Raw genomic sequence first — 14,937 nt, 5'->3', positions numbered from 1 at the left:
ATCAGCCTTGGGGGGGGGGGGGTTGGGGGGGGGGTCCTGCAAGGGCTCTGCTCAACCCCGGGGTGCCTCGGGTTTGGGGCTGAGCACGGGGGGAGAAACCTGGGCTGAGGACGTGCCAAACTCAGCGCACGTGTGAGCCCTGCTGCCGTGATGGAGGGGGGGGAGAGTTGGGGCGGCGATGGCGGGGGGGGGGTCACGGCAGTGCTGTGCCCTCCCCACCACGAGGAGGGGACCCCGGGGGTGACAGCTGGGGACAGGGCCAAGGTGCCACCGAGCGTCCCCCAGTGGGGTCTCGGTGCACTGTGAGATTTTGGGGGGCATTGGGGGGGGGGGAATTGGGGGGGGGTCTTGGTGGCCCTGCGGGGAGGGGGTTGGGGTCTGGGGGCTGTGCTGCCCACCCTGGGGCACGGGAAGGGACGGACGGACGGACGGACGGGTGCTGCTTCGGGGGCGCAGGGCTGCGGACGCGGTTTGAAGGCGGGGAGGGGGCCGGGGGGGGGGGGAAGGTTTGGAGGTGAGGGGTGCTGAGGGGTACCCGGGGGGGTGCGGGACCCCAGGGGGGAAGGGGGCACGACTGCGACCCCCCCCCCCAAACACCCTGGGGCTGCGTGGGGAGGGGCGGGGGGTGCCCGGCGCCCCCTGCCCCACTTGGGGGGGGGGTGGGCCCATCCCCGCCCCCCCCCCCCAAACTCCCCCCGTCCCCCTGCCCCCCGCGGGGCCGCGGGCAGGGTCGGGGCGGGGGGAGCCGCCGGCCCCTCCCCGGGAGGCCGGGCCACGCGGGGCCGCTTTAAGCCGCCGGTCCCACGCCTCGCCGTGCCCGTGGGCTGCGGGGCGGCGAGGGCGAGGCGGGGGGGGGGGGGGCGGCCCCGGGAGCAGCCCCCCGGGCCCCGGGTCGCGATGCTGCCGCTGCCCTCCTGGCTCTGCCTGGCCGCCCTCCTGCCCCTGCTGCCCCCCCGAGCCCCCGCCGCCGCCGCCGCCCCCTGCCCCCTGCCCTGCCGCTGCCCCGCGCCCCGCAGCCTCCTCTGCGGGGAGCCCGGCACCGTGCGCGGCCTGGGGGGGCTCCTGCCGGGCCCCCGCCGCCTCGCCGAGCTGTGAGTGGGGCTGGGCGACGGGGACGGGGATGAGGGGCTGGGGACGGGGATGGGGCTGGGGGCGAGGGGATGGGGGTGGGATGCAGGGATGGGGACAAGGGGATGGGGACAAGGGGCTGGGGCTGGGGCTGGGGGCGAGGGGCTGGGGCTGGGATGCAGGGATGGGGACGGAGATGGGGCTGGGGACAAGGGGATGGGGCTGTGGATAAGGGGCTGGGGACGGGGATGGGGCTGGGGGCGAGGGGATGGGGGTGGGATGCAGGGATGGGGACAAGGGGATGGGGCTGGGGACAAGGGGCTTGGGACGGGGATGGGGCTGGGGGCGAGGGGATGGGGGTGGGATGCAGGGATGGGGACAAGGGGATGGGAATGGGGATAAGGGGATGGGGATGGGGACAAGGGACTGGGAATGGGGATGGGGCTGGGGGCAAGTGGATGGGGCTGGGGATAAAGGACTGGGGATGGGGATGGCACTGGGATGCAGGGATGGGGCTGGGATGTGGCTGGGGACAAGGGGCTGGGGCTGGGGGCAAGGGACTGGGAATGGGGCTGGGGGCAAGGGGATGGGAGACGGGGATGGGGCTGGGGACGGGGACAAGGTGGTGGTGCAGGGGCTGGGGATGGGATGCGATGGGGATGGGGACAAGGGGATGGGGCTGGGATACGGGGCTGGGATATAATGACGGGGATGGGGATGGGGACAGGGATAAGGGGATAGGGCTGGGATACGATGATGGGGATGGGGCTGGGGACAAGGGGGTGGGGCTGGGATACGATGATGGGGACGGGGATGGGGAGAAGGGGATGGGGATGAAGCGTGGGGCTGGGATATGATGGTGGGGACAGGGACAAGGCGGTGAGGCAGGGGCTGGGGCTGGGATACAGTGATGGGGATGGAGACAGGGACAAGGCGATGGGATGGGGATATGGGGCTGGGATACTATCGTGGGGACAGGGCTGGGGCTGGGGACAAGGGGCTGGGGCTGGGATACGATGATGGGGATGGGGACGAGGCAGTAAGGCAGGGGCTGGCGCTGGGATATGAGGATGGGGATGGGTCGGGGAAACGGCAATGGGATGGGGAGATAAGATCGGGATACGATTACGGGGATGGGGACGAGGCGAGGTTGCAGGGGCTGGGGCTGGGATGCGGTGATGGGGACAGGGACGGGGCCGCGGACAGGGCGGTGGGGCTGGGGCTGGGTGGGGGTTGCCTGGGTGGGGGCGGCAGGGCTGGGGGCCGGGGTGGTGGCACAGGGCTGGGGCAGGGACCGTGCCGATGAGGCTGGGGGTGGGGAACGCTGCGGGGATCGGGGCCGCCCGGAGGTGGGCACTGGGGAGGGCAGAGACAGGGGGGTCCCTGCTGTGACCCCCCCAGGGAGTGAGCGAGGGGCTGGGGGCGGCTCCTTGCCCCCTGCCACGGGGGTGCCAGCGGGGGCGAAGGGCTGGCGGGCAGCGGGGTCCACGGTGGGCAGGGAGGGGGTGCGGGGGGGGGGGGCGACCCCCTTGTCCCCACCCCGCTGGCGCTGTCACCTTGCCCCAAGGCCTGCCTGGGGACCGTGTGGGTGCCACCGGGGTGCCCGGGCTGGGTCCTCGCCCTGCCGCAGCCCTGGCCCTGCCGCATTGCCGGCGGTGGCTGCCGCATGCCTCCCCCCCGACTCAGTTTCCCCACCCCAGCTCTTTGTTCACTGCCTGCCGGGGCGGGGTGGGTGGCGGCGGGGGTGACGGTCCCCTGGGACACCCCCGGCCTCCTTTGTCCCCATCGCAGCCTGGGGTGGGGTGGGGGGAAAACCCCGCAGCAGCTCCGAGGTGGGGGGGGGGGGCTCAGCCCTGTTTGCCGGGGGAAACTGAGGCACGGCGGGGGCAGCTCCGCTCCGGCCCCGTTCCCGTCCCCGAGAGTGGGCTGGTGCAGCCGGATCGTGGGTGGGGACGGGGAGAAGTTGCGTTAGGGCCGGGAAGCCGATGCCATAAATCATCACCCGGTGCCTTTTGGTGTCTGGGGGGGGCGGGGAGGGCGGGCTTCGAAGGGGGGGGGTCCCTGCCCCACAGGGGTCCCAGCTTGGGGGTCCCATCCTGCAGGGTGGGGAGAGCGGCAACGGGGGCAGGAGGGGGGTGCGGGTCCTGCTGATGCCCTCCCCACGGTGTGGGTGCCCCAGCCCTTGCCCAACCCTCTCTCATGGGTTCTGCCCCCCCCCAGCCCCCCCCCAGCCCTCCAGGGCACCCTGCTCCCGGGTGCAGGTGGGGGGACTGGGGCACTGCCCGGCCTGGGGGTGCGGAGAGCGGTGTGTCCCCCCCCCCCCACTGGCAGCTCCTGACAGCAAAGCGTGGGGAACGAGGCGGGGGGGGTTCGGGGCTTCTCCCCCACCCCTGGGAGGTGCTGACCCCATGGGGGGGGGGGCTGACCCCCACCCGGGGCCCCGTCGCCTTCCAGCGTCATCGAGAACCAGCCGCTGCTGACCGCCCTGACCCGGGCTGACACCAGGATGCTGCGGGACCTCAGGAACCTGTGAGCACCCCGGGGTGGGGTGGGGAGGGCTGAGGGTGGGGTGCGGGGGGGGGGGTCGGGGGGGGGTCCCCGCTGCGTGTGCTGAGCCCTCGCCTCCCCCAGCACCATCGCCAACTCGGGGCTGCAGCACATCTCCGACGACGCTTTCCAGGACACCCCCAGGCTGAGCCACGTGTGAGTACCCCCCCCCCCCACGGCTCCGGGGCTCAGGTCCCCGTCCCTGCACGTCCCCCCCTGCCCCCCCCCCATGGGTACGCTCATCCCGGTGCAGGGTGGCTCGTCCCCGTGCCCGGGGGGGGGGATCGATGCTGTCCCCCTGCCCGTCAGCGCGGCAGCAAAACTCGATCCGCTGCAGCCAGGCTGGGGGGGGGCGCGGGGGGGGGCACGTGGGGCCGTGCTGCTGAGTGGGAAACCATCGATCGGGGCAGGAGCCCCCCCGGGAGCGCCGTGCTGCCCCGGCCCCGCGCAGGAGGGGAGGCTGGAGAGCGGGGGGGGGCTGCCCGGTAATGCGCGGGGAGTCGCTGCTTGCAAGGGGGTGCCCAAAAGCTGCGCCGGGCTCCCCGGGGGCCGGCCTGGCACCGGCGGTTTCGCTTGGTCACGGTGTGACAGCGGTGTCCCCAGCTTGTGCCAGGCCCCCCCCCCCCGGGAGCGAGGGTGATCCGGGACGAGGGTGGTCCCTGGGGAAAGGGGGGGGGGCTGACGGGCGCTGTGCTTGCAGGAACCTCTCCTACAACGCGCTGCACACCCTCTCCTGGAAAACCTTCCAGCATCTGCCCCTGCAGGAGCTGTGAGTGCCCGGGGAGGGGGCGCGGGGCGCGGCTGGGATGGCCCCCGGCGGGGGGGGGGGAGACGTGGCTCTGGGTGATGTGTGAGCGGGGCTGGGGGCACGGCCGTGGGTCGCGCACACCCTGCAGCGAGCCGGCGGCTCCGACAGCCACGGGATGGGGACAGGGACGGTAATAGGGACAGGGATGGGTCAGGAATGGGGATGGGGACGGTAATAGGGTCAGGGACGGGGACGGGGACGGGGATGGGGATGGGGATGGGGATGGGGACGGTAATAGGGTCAGGGACGGGGACGGGGATGGGGATGGGGATGGGGACGGGGATGGGGATGGGGACAGCACATGTGGCACAGCCCCAGCTGAAACCAGCCATCCGGGGCAACTGGGCCAGAAGCAGCGCAGCCGGGGATGCCCGGTTGGCCCCCCCCGGGCACCGCGCTGCAGCACGCATCCTCTCGCCCCCCCCCCTCTCAGCATCCTGGTGGGAAACCCCCTCAACTGCTCCTGCGGCCTCCGCTGGCTGCAGCTGTGGCAGGAGGGGAGCCGCGCCGAGCTGGGCAATCAGTCGCTGAGCTGCTGGGAGGGCGGCGTGCTGGTGCCCCTGGGCAGCCAGCCCCTGCACGGCTGCGGTAGGTGGCGGGGACGCGGCGCCCGGGGGTGGGGGACCCGATCCTGCCGGGGGAGGAGGGGGTGCTGGCGTGTGTCCCCCCTCCTGAGCCGCCTGCAGCTGGGGACAGTGTGGGGACCCGCTCACCCCGCTCCCCGGCAGAGCTCCCCACCGTCCGCATTGAGCACGCCGACGTGGTGCTGCGCCAAGGGGACGGCGTCAACCTCACCTGCCACATCACCGGCGAGCCGCCGGCCACTGGGGACTGGCTGGTGCCCGACGTGGGATCGGAGCCACCCAGGGTCACCAAGGCAAGCGCAACACCGGGGCTCGGGGCGCGGCGGGGACCTTCCCGGTGGCACCGTCCCTGCCGCGGCAGGGTTTGCTCACCGCATCCCGCTGCTCCCCGCAGCTCTCAGAGTGGGAGCTCGTCCTGGAGATCACCAACGTCTCCTCCAGCCTCAACCACAAAGACCTCACGTGCCGGGCGGAGAACGCGGTGGGGCCGGCGGAGGACAGCGTGACGCTGAACGTCACCTGTGAGCCGCCCGGGGAGGGGATGCGGGGACTGGTGTGGGACAAGGGGGCCGGTTTTGGGGACGCCGGTTTTGGGGACGCCGGTTTGGGGGACGCCGGTTTGGGGGACGCCAGTTTGGGGACGCAGGTGGCTCTGTCTCCCCAGTCCCGCCGGTGATCCTGCTCCTGCACGAGGCCATCCCGCAGCACTTCTGGTGCATCCCCTTCTCGGTGGACAGCAACCCGGCGCCCAGCATCCGCTGGCTCTTCAACGGCACGGCGCTGGCCGAGGGGCCCTACATCCACACCCGCATCGTGGAGTACGAGCACAACTCCACCGTGCTGCACGGCTGCCTCCAGCTCAACCGCCCCACGCATGTCAACAACGGCAACTACACCCTCCTGGTGCGCAACCCCCTGGGCGCCGCCGCCCGCAGCGTGCGGGTCCGCTTCATGGAGAACCCCTTCAGCTTCAGCCCCGAGGAGCCCATCCCTGGTACGTCGTGGAGGGGCTGGGGGCTTCCTGGGGGCTCCCCCCCCCCCCAACCCGGCTGGTGGAGGTGCCCCACACCTCTCCATGCGCCAACACCGGTGCCTCTGTCTCCGCCTCGCTGCCTGGTGGCTCCGAGCCCCTGCGTGCCTCAGTTTCCCCAACTTTTTGGGGTTTTCTTTTTGGGGGGAATAACGCGTGTTTTTTCCTTTCTCCATGCTGTGCCAGTGTCTCTGTCTCCGCTGGGTGAGTGACGGGGCACGCTGCTCCCCCTGCCCCAATCCCCCCGGGGTCCCCCCCCCCAGTGTGGGTGCAGTGCTCATGGAGGAGCGTGGCTGTCCTTGTCCCCGCTGTGTCCCCCCACCCCACGCTCACCCTGTGCCCCTCTCCCCGCCCCAGGCACCAGGAACAGCTCGCTGGAGGGGCCCGTGGAGACGACCGACGAGCACACGTTTGGGGTGAGGGCTCGGCCAGGACGGGGCTCTCTGTGATTTGGGGGGGGGGACCAGGGCACCCATGGGAACGCAGGATAAGTCCGTAAGGCAAAGGCAAACCCGAGGCCAGACGAGGTGGGAAGGTGACGGGGACGAAGGCAGTCCCCTGCCCTCCCAGTGCCTCGGTTTCCCCAACGGACTCGCGGCCGCCTCCACCCCAAGGGCTGGGAAAAGGGACCCGGCTCTGCAGCAGGACCCTGAGCCCCGTCCCCGCTGTCCCCAGGTCTCCGTGGCCGTGGCCCTGGCTGTATTTGCCTGCCTCTTCCTCTCCGTCATGCTCCTCATGCTCAACAAGTGCGGGCGCCGCTCCAAGTTCGGCATCAACCGTGAGTCCCCCCTCGCCCCGCTCCCCGCGCCCGGCCGCAGGGTGACGGTCCCCATGGGTCCCCGGTGCCCTGCACCCCTGGGGGGGGGGGACCGGGTGGCGATGGGGGCCCCCCCCTGGGGCCAGGCAGCGCGGGCAGCAGCTGCTAATTCACTCCTGGAATGGATTCAGCCTCTAAATGGGTTTGATCGGGTTGGCTCCCCCTGGGGCCGGCCGGGGCGGGGGGATGCTCGGCAGCGCCTGGCACTGCTGCACAAAACGCCCGCCCCCCCCCCCGTCACCCCACCCCGTGATGTCCCCGTCCCTGTCCCCGCAGGCTCGGCCGTGCTGGCCCAGGAGGACGACCTGGCCATGTCCCTGCACTTCATGAACCTGGGCAGCAGCCCCATGTCCTCCACCGAGAGCAAGCTGGAGGGGCTGAAGAGCAACTTCATCGAGAACCCGCAGTACTTCTGCAACACCTGTAAGGCTGGGGGACCCCCCCGAACACCCCTTGTTGCCCCCATGCACCCTCTCTTGAACCCAGCCGGGGTGGGGGGCTTGGGGCTGACACCTGGGTGCCCCCCAGGCGTGCACCACGTGCAGCGCCGGGACATCGTGCTCAAGTGGGAGCTGGGCGAAGGCGCCTTCGGGAAGGTTTTCCTGGCCGAGTGCTACAACCTCCTCCCGGAGCAGGAGAAGATGCTGGTGGCCGTGAAGGTGAGGGGGGGAACGGAGGTGGGGGTCCGGGGGGGAGGAGGGTCCCCGGGTCCGGGCTGAGGCCGTGTGCCGGCGGCAGGCGCTGAAGGAGGTGACGGAGAGCGCGCGGCTGGACTTCCAGCGGGAAGCCGAGCTGCTGACGGTGCTGCAGCACGAGCACATCGTCAAGTTCTACGGCGTCTGCACCGAGGGCGAGCCCCTCATCATGGTCTTCGAGTACATGAAGCACGGCGACCTCAACCGCTTCCTCAGGTGGGCCCGGCGCGCGCGGCCCCCTCCCCGCGCTCCATCAGCAGGGCTCAGCCAGCCCGCCCCGCGCTCCCTGCTAATGCAGCCCTCCTTGCAATATTGATTAGATTAGCTGTCTGAGAGGCTTAAATAGAGAGAGATTGGCCATCAGCTGGAATAAGCAGAGACTTTTCGATTGGCCCCCCAGGTATTGCTGCTAGACGAGGGGGGGTAAGGGGGGGCTGCCAGAGGCATCGCTTTAGTGGCCAGGCGATGAGCTCTGAGACGTGGCTTTTATGATTATTGTTATGGGACTTGGCAGTAATGGTTCTGCCGAGCAGAGCCCCCCGCTCGCGGCCGCGGCCTCCTCGGCCCGGCTGTCAGCAGCGCTCGCCATCAAAGGCAGCGTTGCCCCTGCCCCGGCTCGCCCGCAGCCACGCTGGCCCCCGGCCGGCTCGCACGCCCGGCTCCGCGCCTGCCCGGCCGCTTCCACGCCCTCCCCGCGCCCGCCGAGGCGGTGTGTGCGCGTGCACACGCGTGCACAGCCCTCCTCGGCACGCACCCGGGCTTCCCTGGCGTGGGCGCGCGCACACGTGCGTGCACTACGCCTCCAGGCATGTGCGTGCGCGCGCTTTCCCCGCACGTGTGCACGGCTTCCCCGGTGTGCACGCACGCGCGTGTGTGCCTGCCTTCCCTCTGTGCATGCACGCGCGTGTGGATGCTGCTTCAGCACGTGTGCGCACGTGTGTGGCTTTCCCTGGTGTGGCCGCACACGTGTGCGCACGCTCCCCAGCACGTGCACACGCATGTGCATGGCCCTCTCTGGCTTGAGCACACACGCACGTGCACGCCTTCCTGCGTGCATGCACACACACTTGCACCCCTTTCTGCATGCATGCACACACAAATGTGCACTCCTTTCTGCGTGCATGCACACACACACGTGCACACCCTTCCCCAGCACCCGCACCGCTGCACCCACCCCGGATACACACACCTGCACGCCCTTCCCCTGCGTGCACAACCCCCCACACCCACACCTATGGCACGCGTCCCCCCCCCGCTCCGAGCATCCCCTCTGCCCCGCCAGGTCCCACGGGCCGGACGCCAAGATCCTGGAGCAGGGGCAGGGGCAGCCCCGCGGGCAGCTGACGCTGAGCCACATGCTGCAGATCGCCACGCAGATCGCCTCGGGCATGGTCTACCTCGCCTCCCTGCACTTCGTGCACCGCGACCTGGCCACCCGCAACTGCCTGGTGGGCCACGAGCTGGTGGTGAAGATCGGCGACTTCGGCATGTCCCGCGACATCTACAGCACCGACTACTACCGGGTGAGCAGCCCGGGCTGGTCTGTGCCCCCCCTCACCCCCCGCCTCGATTTTTCCATTTTAGCCGCTGCCCCCTACCCCAAGCCCATCCATATTTAATGGTGCCGCAGAGCACTTAGCGCGGGGGGCTGGGGGTCCGGCGGCTGCGGGGAGGGGGAGGACCGGGGTGGTGGGGGGGGTTCCCCCAGCTGATGGCCCCCCTCCGGGCAGGTGGGGGGCCGGACCATGCTGCCCATCCGCTGGATGCCCCCCGAGAGCATCCTTTACCGCAAGTTCACCACCGAGAGCGATATCTGGAGCTTCGGCGTGGTGCTCTGGGAGATCTTCACCTACGGGAAGCAGCCCTGGTACCAGCTCTCCAACACCGAGGTGAGCTGGGGGAGTGGGGGGAGCACCTGGTCAGAGCCCCCCACCCTCAATTTTGGGGTCGGCAAGCGGCGTCAAGCCGGGAGCTGGCCTCCTGCGTCCTCCTCCGCACTTGGGCTGGGGAACGGAGAGCACCCCCCCGTCCTGAGGGTGCCTGGGGGGGCCAAGCTCTATTTTTCTCCCCCCCCACCTTCACCTCCCGCAGGCCATCGAGTGCATCACACAGGGCCGGGAGCTGGAGCGGCCCCGCACGTGCCCCTCGGAGGTGTACGACATCATGCAGAGCTGCTGGCAGCGGGAGCCCCAGCAGCGCCAGCGCATCAAGGACATCCACAGCCGCCTCCAGGCTCTGGTCAAGAGCCCCCCCATCTACCTGGACATCCTGGGCTGAGCGGGGACCCCCACGCCCCTCGGCTCCCCGATGCCCCCCCCAGCCACCCAGAGGGGTTGGCTTTCACCCCCCAGGCCGGCCGGAGGGGTCCGGCCCCTCTCTCCGCATCCCCTCCCTGCCCCAAAGTGATGCCTTGAGGGCTCGAACCCCATTTATCATGGAAAGCTTCCTGGGGGGGGGGCTGTAGGGCTGGTTTGGGGTCCCAGGGCCGTGCGCTGGAGCTGTGCCACACGGGGTTGTGGCCGCGGCACCCACCCGACGTGGGTTTGCTCCTGGGGTGCCAGAACCGGGAGCCCCCCAGCCCCACGTTGGTGGCTCGACCGCTCCGGGGGGCCGGGGGGTCTGGGCGAGGGTCCCCCGTGGCTTGGTTGCTCCTTCCCTCCCCGGCCCGCGGGGACGCCCCGCAGCAAACCCGGCCAATAATAAAACATCCACTTCTCTGCCACGCTGGGACCTGGCTGCCTCGGGGGTCTGCTGGGCAGAGGGAGGGCTTTTGGGGGAGAAAGAGAGGATTTTTGGGGGGAAAGAAGGGCTTTTTGGGGAGAAAGAGGGGCTTTTGGGAAGAAATAGGGGCTTTGGGGGGAAAGAAGGGCTTTTTGGAGCAGGGGAAGAGGAGATGGATGGGACACGGTGGACAGAGATGGCTTGGTCCCCCGGCCCTGGGCGAGGTTTGGCACGCCGCGGGGACGCTTCGCAGCACAAAGGGGCGAAGAACCCAAAACTCGGAACAAAGGGAGGAGCCCGCCCTTCCCCGCGCACCGTCATCGGAGCCACGGGGTTATCGAATGCCCTGTAGCGTCCACTTAATCATCCTTCCCGGGGCTCTCCGGCCGCCTTGGTAATGTTTGAGACCTGGATCTGACTGTAATGGAGCCGAATTGATTTCATCTGGCTAATTAGGCAGCGCGGGCTGGGCCCTGCCAGCTCCTTTGTTACCCACCGCGACCTGAGATAAGGGAAGGGGAGACGGGGGGGGAAACTGAGGCACGGTGCGGTGCCGTGGTGCTTTGCCGTGCCAGTTGGCTTGGGGTGAATTCGGCACGGCGAGAGCAGCAGGAAACCAGAGCTGCCCCCCCCCCCAGTGCCCCCCTGCATGCAATCTGTCCCCAGTTGTCACCCCACAGTGGGGTCACCGTCTCCAGGCCACCAGCCCGAGGATGGGGCACAGGGGCTGGCAAAGCAGGTGGGGAAACTGAGGCAGCGAGCCCAGGGGCCGTCCTGCAGGTGCGGGAACCGAACCTATGCAGCCAGGCCCTGGCTCCTGGCCCCTTGTCCCATCCCAAAGTTTTCCTGGGGGGCTGGGGGGGGGGGGTCCGAGCGGTGCCCCACACCCAGCCGTGGCACCGGTGCGCAGCCCGGCCGGGAGGGCGACCTGCTTCCTTGGGGTTTCTCTAATCGCTGCCCGCGCTGATTTATGGGCTTTTCCCTCTTATCTAATTTGAGGAAGGAACAAGATTACAACTTTGAGCTTTTCCAGCGCCGCGCTGCAGATTGCCTCCTCGGTCAATACCGCTCCCCGCGGAGGGGAAGCGGCGGCCGCCCGCCGCCCGGGCGCTGCAAAAAGGAGCAAAACGCCCCAAAAAGGGGACTGTGCGTGGCAGAGAGCACCGGGCGTGGTGCGGGGGACCCGGGGCCAGGTCTCCCCGTGGCCGTGCCTCAGTTTCCCCCGCGGGGCAGCTAGGGAAGGGTTAAGCCCCCCCCACGCCAGCCCCGCTCCCAGAAGTGTTCAGCCCTGATTGATTTCATCCCCACCCCGCAGTTTCTCCATTTCAGCTGCTCCGGGGGGAGCGGTAATGGACTCTGGCAATGAGGTAATTAACGGCTCTGCTCCCTGGAAGAGTGTCCCCCCCCCAAACCCCCCCCCAGCAGCACCGCAGCCGGGCTGGGGACGGGGCTGATGAGGGTTAAAGAGGGCTCGGGGTCCTGGGCCCCATCCCGCATCCAGCAGGATGAGGTTGTTGATGCTGTGGCCGCATCCTGCGCGGCGGGGTGCCCCTGGCCCTGCTCCCCCCGTCGGACAGGGATGCGCCATGGGGCACCCCACAGCGCTGTGGGGCGGGAGGAGCCCCCGGGGGCGCCGCTCGGTTGCGGGTTTGGTGCGTGGAGGTTGCCCCGTCTTGGGGCCGGATGGTTTTTGGGGCCGGATGGTTTTTGGGGCCGGATGGTTTTTGGGGCCGGCACGGCGCTCGTGGCAGCTGCGGGGATGCAGCTGCGTCCCGGCACCGTGGGTCTCGGGGGGGGGGGTGAGTGGAGGCCGGACCCCACACAGCCCCTAAGTGCACTTGTGGGGCCTCGATCCCCCGGCCCCGGAGGTCTCGGAGGGGCTGCAGAGGCATCTCAGCGCTAACGAGGCGCAGCTGAAGTGCTGCTGAAGTGTCCCCGAGCAACATTTCCCCGTGACCCCGGGGATGCCTTATTTAAGAGCAATGCGTGTGTGGGGGGGGGCGTCACTTCCAGGGGGCTCCCAGCCCAGATGTCCCCAGCTCATCCCAATCCCGCTGTCCCCAACCCGCAGCCCCCCTGCCCCTACAGCCTCCGTGCCCAGCCCTGCTCTGGGCAGGGCCGTTTTGGGGTGGCCGTGGCAAACCCCGGGGCCGCGGGTGGGCTTGCTCCTAATGGAGCCCGTTGGGCGGGGGGGGGGAGCGGTTGAGCCACACTGGGACGTGAAAATCGTTACGAGTGATTAGAGCTATTACTGTAACGAGGAGAGGCAATTAACGGCGCCTTGACATCAGTTGAGGCCGGCTAATGTACGCGCTCGCGGGGGGCGGCTGGGCGCGGGGAGGGGGCGATGCGCGGTGCTGAGCCGCCTGGCTGGGGGAGCCCCCCAGGGGTGAAATGTGAGGGGGAAGAGCCCGGGATGTGGGGTGGTATTAGGGCGGGGGTCTTGGGATGGGGGGGAGATACGTGGTGGGGTACCCGCGGTGTAAGGCCAGGATGCTGGGGTGCTGCCCCGGGGGGCATCCCGTGGTGTACAGCCAGGCCGCAGGGGTGCCGAGCGGCCAGGATCCTGCAGCGCGGGGCTGCTGCGTGCACAGGCTGCCGGGACAGCGTCTGCCGGGGATGTGGGGACAACGTGTGCCTGGTGTGGCCTGTGGCCGGGATCCTGGCACGCGGGGACGCCGAGTGCTCGGGGCGCTGGGCTGCAGGGACAGAATGAGCATGGGCTGCAGGGAGAATCACAGGATCATTAGGGTTGGGAAAGCCCTCCAGGGCCATCTGGCCAACTGCCCCCTACCACCAATGTCACCCACTAAACCACGTCCCCAAGCACCACATCCCCAAGCACCACGTCCAACCTCCCCTTGAACACCCCCGGGGACGGGAACTCCACCACCTCCCTGGGCAACCCGTCCCAACGCCCGACCGCTCTTTCTGAGGAGAAATGTCTCCTCATTTCCAACCTGAACCTCCCCTGCCGCAACTTGAGGCCATTCCCTCTGGTCCTATCCCTGGTTATCTGTGAGCAGAGGCAGACCCCCAGCTCCCCATACCTCCCTTTCAGGGAGCTGCAGAGAGCAATGAGGTCTGCCCTGAGCCTCCCCTTCTCCAGCCCAAACCCCCCCAGGTCCCTCAGCCGCTCCTCACAGCACTTGTGTCCCAGGCCCTTCCCCACCCTCGTGGCCCTGCTCTGGACACGCTCCAGGGCCTCGATGTCCTTCTGGGAGTGAGGGGCCCAAAGCTGAACCCAGCACTCGAGGTGCAGCCTCAGCAGAGCACAGAGTACAGGGGGACGATCACCTCCCTGCTCCTGCTGCCTGCACTACTCCTGACACAACCAGGACGCCGGTGGCCTTCTTGGCCACCTGGGCACACTGCGGGCTCATGGTCAGGTGAGCATCGACCGACACCCCCAGAGCCTTTTCCTCTGCTTTCCAGCCACTCTGTCCCAAGCCTGCAGCGCTGCACGGGGTCGGTGTGGGCAAAGCGCAGGACCCGGCGCGTGGCCGTGGTGTGATGTGTGCGGGATGCGGGGCGGCAAGGACAAAATGTGCATGGGATGCAGGGCTGCAAGGATAAAATGTGCTTGGGATGCAGGGATGATGTGTACGGGATGCAGGGGTGATGCGTGTGGGATGCAGGGATAATGTGTACGGGATACCAGGCTGCAAGGACAAGTTGTGCCTGGGATGCAGGGATGATGTGTATGGGATGCAGGGATGTTGTATGGGGATGCAGGGATGGTATGTGCATGGGATGCAGGGCTGCAAGGACGAAATGTGCGTGGGATGCAGGGCTGATGTGTGCAGAGGATGCAGGGCTGCAAGGATAAAATGTGCTTGGGATGCAGGGAGGATGCGTATGGGATGCAGGGATGTTGTAGGGGGATGCAGGGCCGGTGTGTGCATGGGAAGCCGGGCTGCAAGGACAAAATATGCATGGGATGCAGGGCTGATGTGTGCAGGGGATGCAGGGCGGCAAGGACAAAATGTGCTTGGGATGCAGGGATGATGCGTGTGGGATGCAGGGATGATGTGTACGGGATGCCGGGCTGCAAGGACAAATTGTGCCCGGGATGCAGGGACGTTGTGTGGGATTGCAGGGATGATATGTGCATGGGATGCAGGGCGGCAAGGACAACACGTGCGTGGGATGCAGGGGTGATGTGTGCGGGATGCAGGGGTGATGTGCGTGGGATTGCGGGATGATGTGTGTGGGATTCCGGGACGATTCGTGCACGGGATGCCGGGCTGCAGGGCCGATGTGTGCACGGGCTGCCGGGCTGCGAGGACGAATTGCGCCCGGGCTGCGGGACCGAAACGTGCCCGGGGCTGCCGGCAGGACGCGCGGCCGGGCTCTGCTGGCCGCGGCCGCCAGGTGCTGCTGTTCAGCCGGGCGCGGCCCCGGGGGCTGCCCCGGGGGGGTGCCGCCTCCTCACGTACTGACCCCCGCCGCCCAAAAAAAAAAAAAAGAAAAAAAAAGGGGGGGGATTTGGGGAGTTCAGGGGGATTCGGGGCCGCGCTCGTGTCCCCCAGAGCCGTCGGGGGCCGGGACCCACTTGGGGGTGTCTCACGGAGGGGCTGCGGGGCCGCCCCCCCCCCGCCCCGAGCCCCGGCACTGTTGTTGTTCCAAACCTGCTGGTTTCTGGCCAGAAAAGGCGAGGAAAAAAA

General features: G+C 69.0%; 1 protein-coding gene across 2 annotated transcripts; it reads left to right on the top strand.

Annotated features, from left to right (window-relative positions):
* The first annotated feature begins 882 nt into the window (after positions 1 to 882).
* On the top strand, positions 883 to 9,967 carry NTRK1 (neurotrophic receptor tyrosine kinase 1). 2 transcript variants are annotated; one of them, XM_083813520.1, is made up of 17 exons: positions 883 to 1,091; positions 3,523 to 3,597; positions 3,700 to 3,771; positions 4,316 to 4,384; positions 4,857 to 5,011; positions 5,152 to 5,300; positions 5,402 to 5,528; positions 5,672 to 6,001; positions 6,224 to 6,241; positions 6,395 to 6,453; positions 6,713 to 6,815; positions 7,131 to 7,277; positions 7,383 to 7,513; positions 7,593 to 7,765; positions 8,832 to 9,072; positions 9,280 to 9,438; positions 9,641 to 9,967. In XM_083813520.1, exons 1-17 carry the CDS (start codon positions 898 to 900, stop codon positions 9,824 to 9,826), a joined length of 2,388 nt encoding a protein of 795 aa, XP_083669646.1. In that variant the 5' UTR covers positions 883 to 897; the 3' UTR covers positions 9,827 to 9,967. The 2 variants fall into 2 exon arrangements, with proteins under 2 accessions (XP_083669646.1, XP_083669647.1); XM_083813521.1 differs by lacking the exon at positions 6,224 to 6,241.
* Positions 9,968 to 14,937: the final 4,970 nt, after the last annotated feature.

Source organism: Anser anser (assembly GCF_964211835.1).
Source record: "Anser anser genome assembly, chromosome: 28".
Taxonomy (NCBI): domain Eukaryota; kingdom Metazoa; phylum Chordata; class Aves; order Anseriformes; family Anatidae; genus Anser; species Anser anser.
Note: the sequence above shows the minus strand (reverse complement) of the source record. Positions and strands in the feature narration are given on the sequence as shown.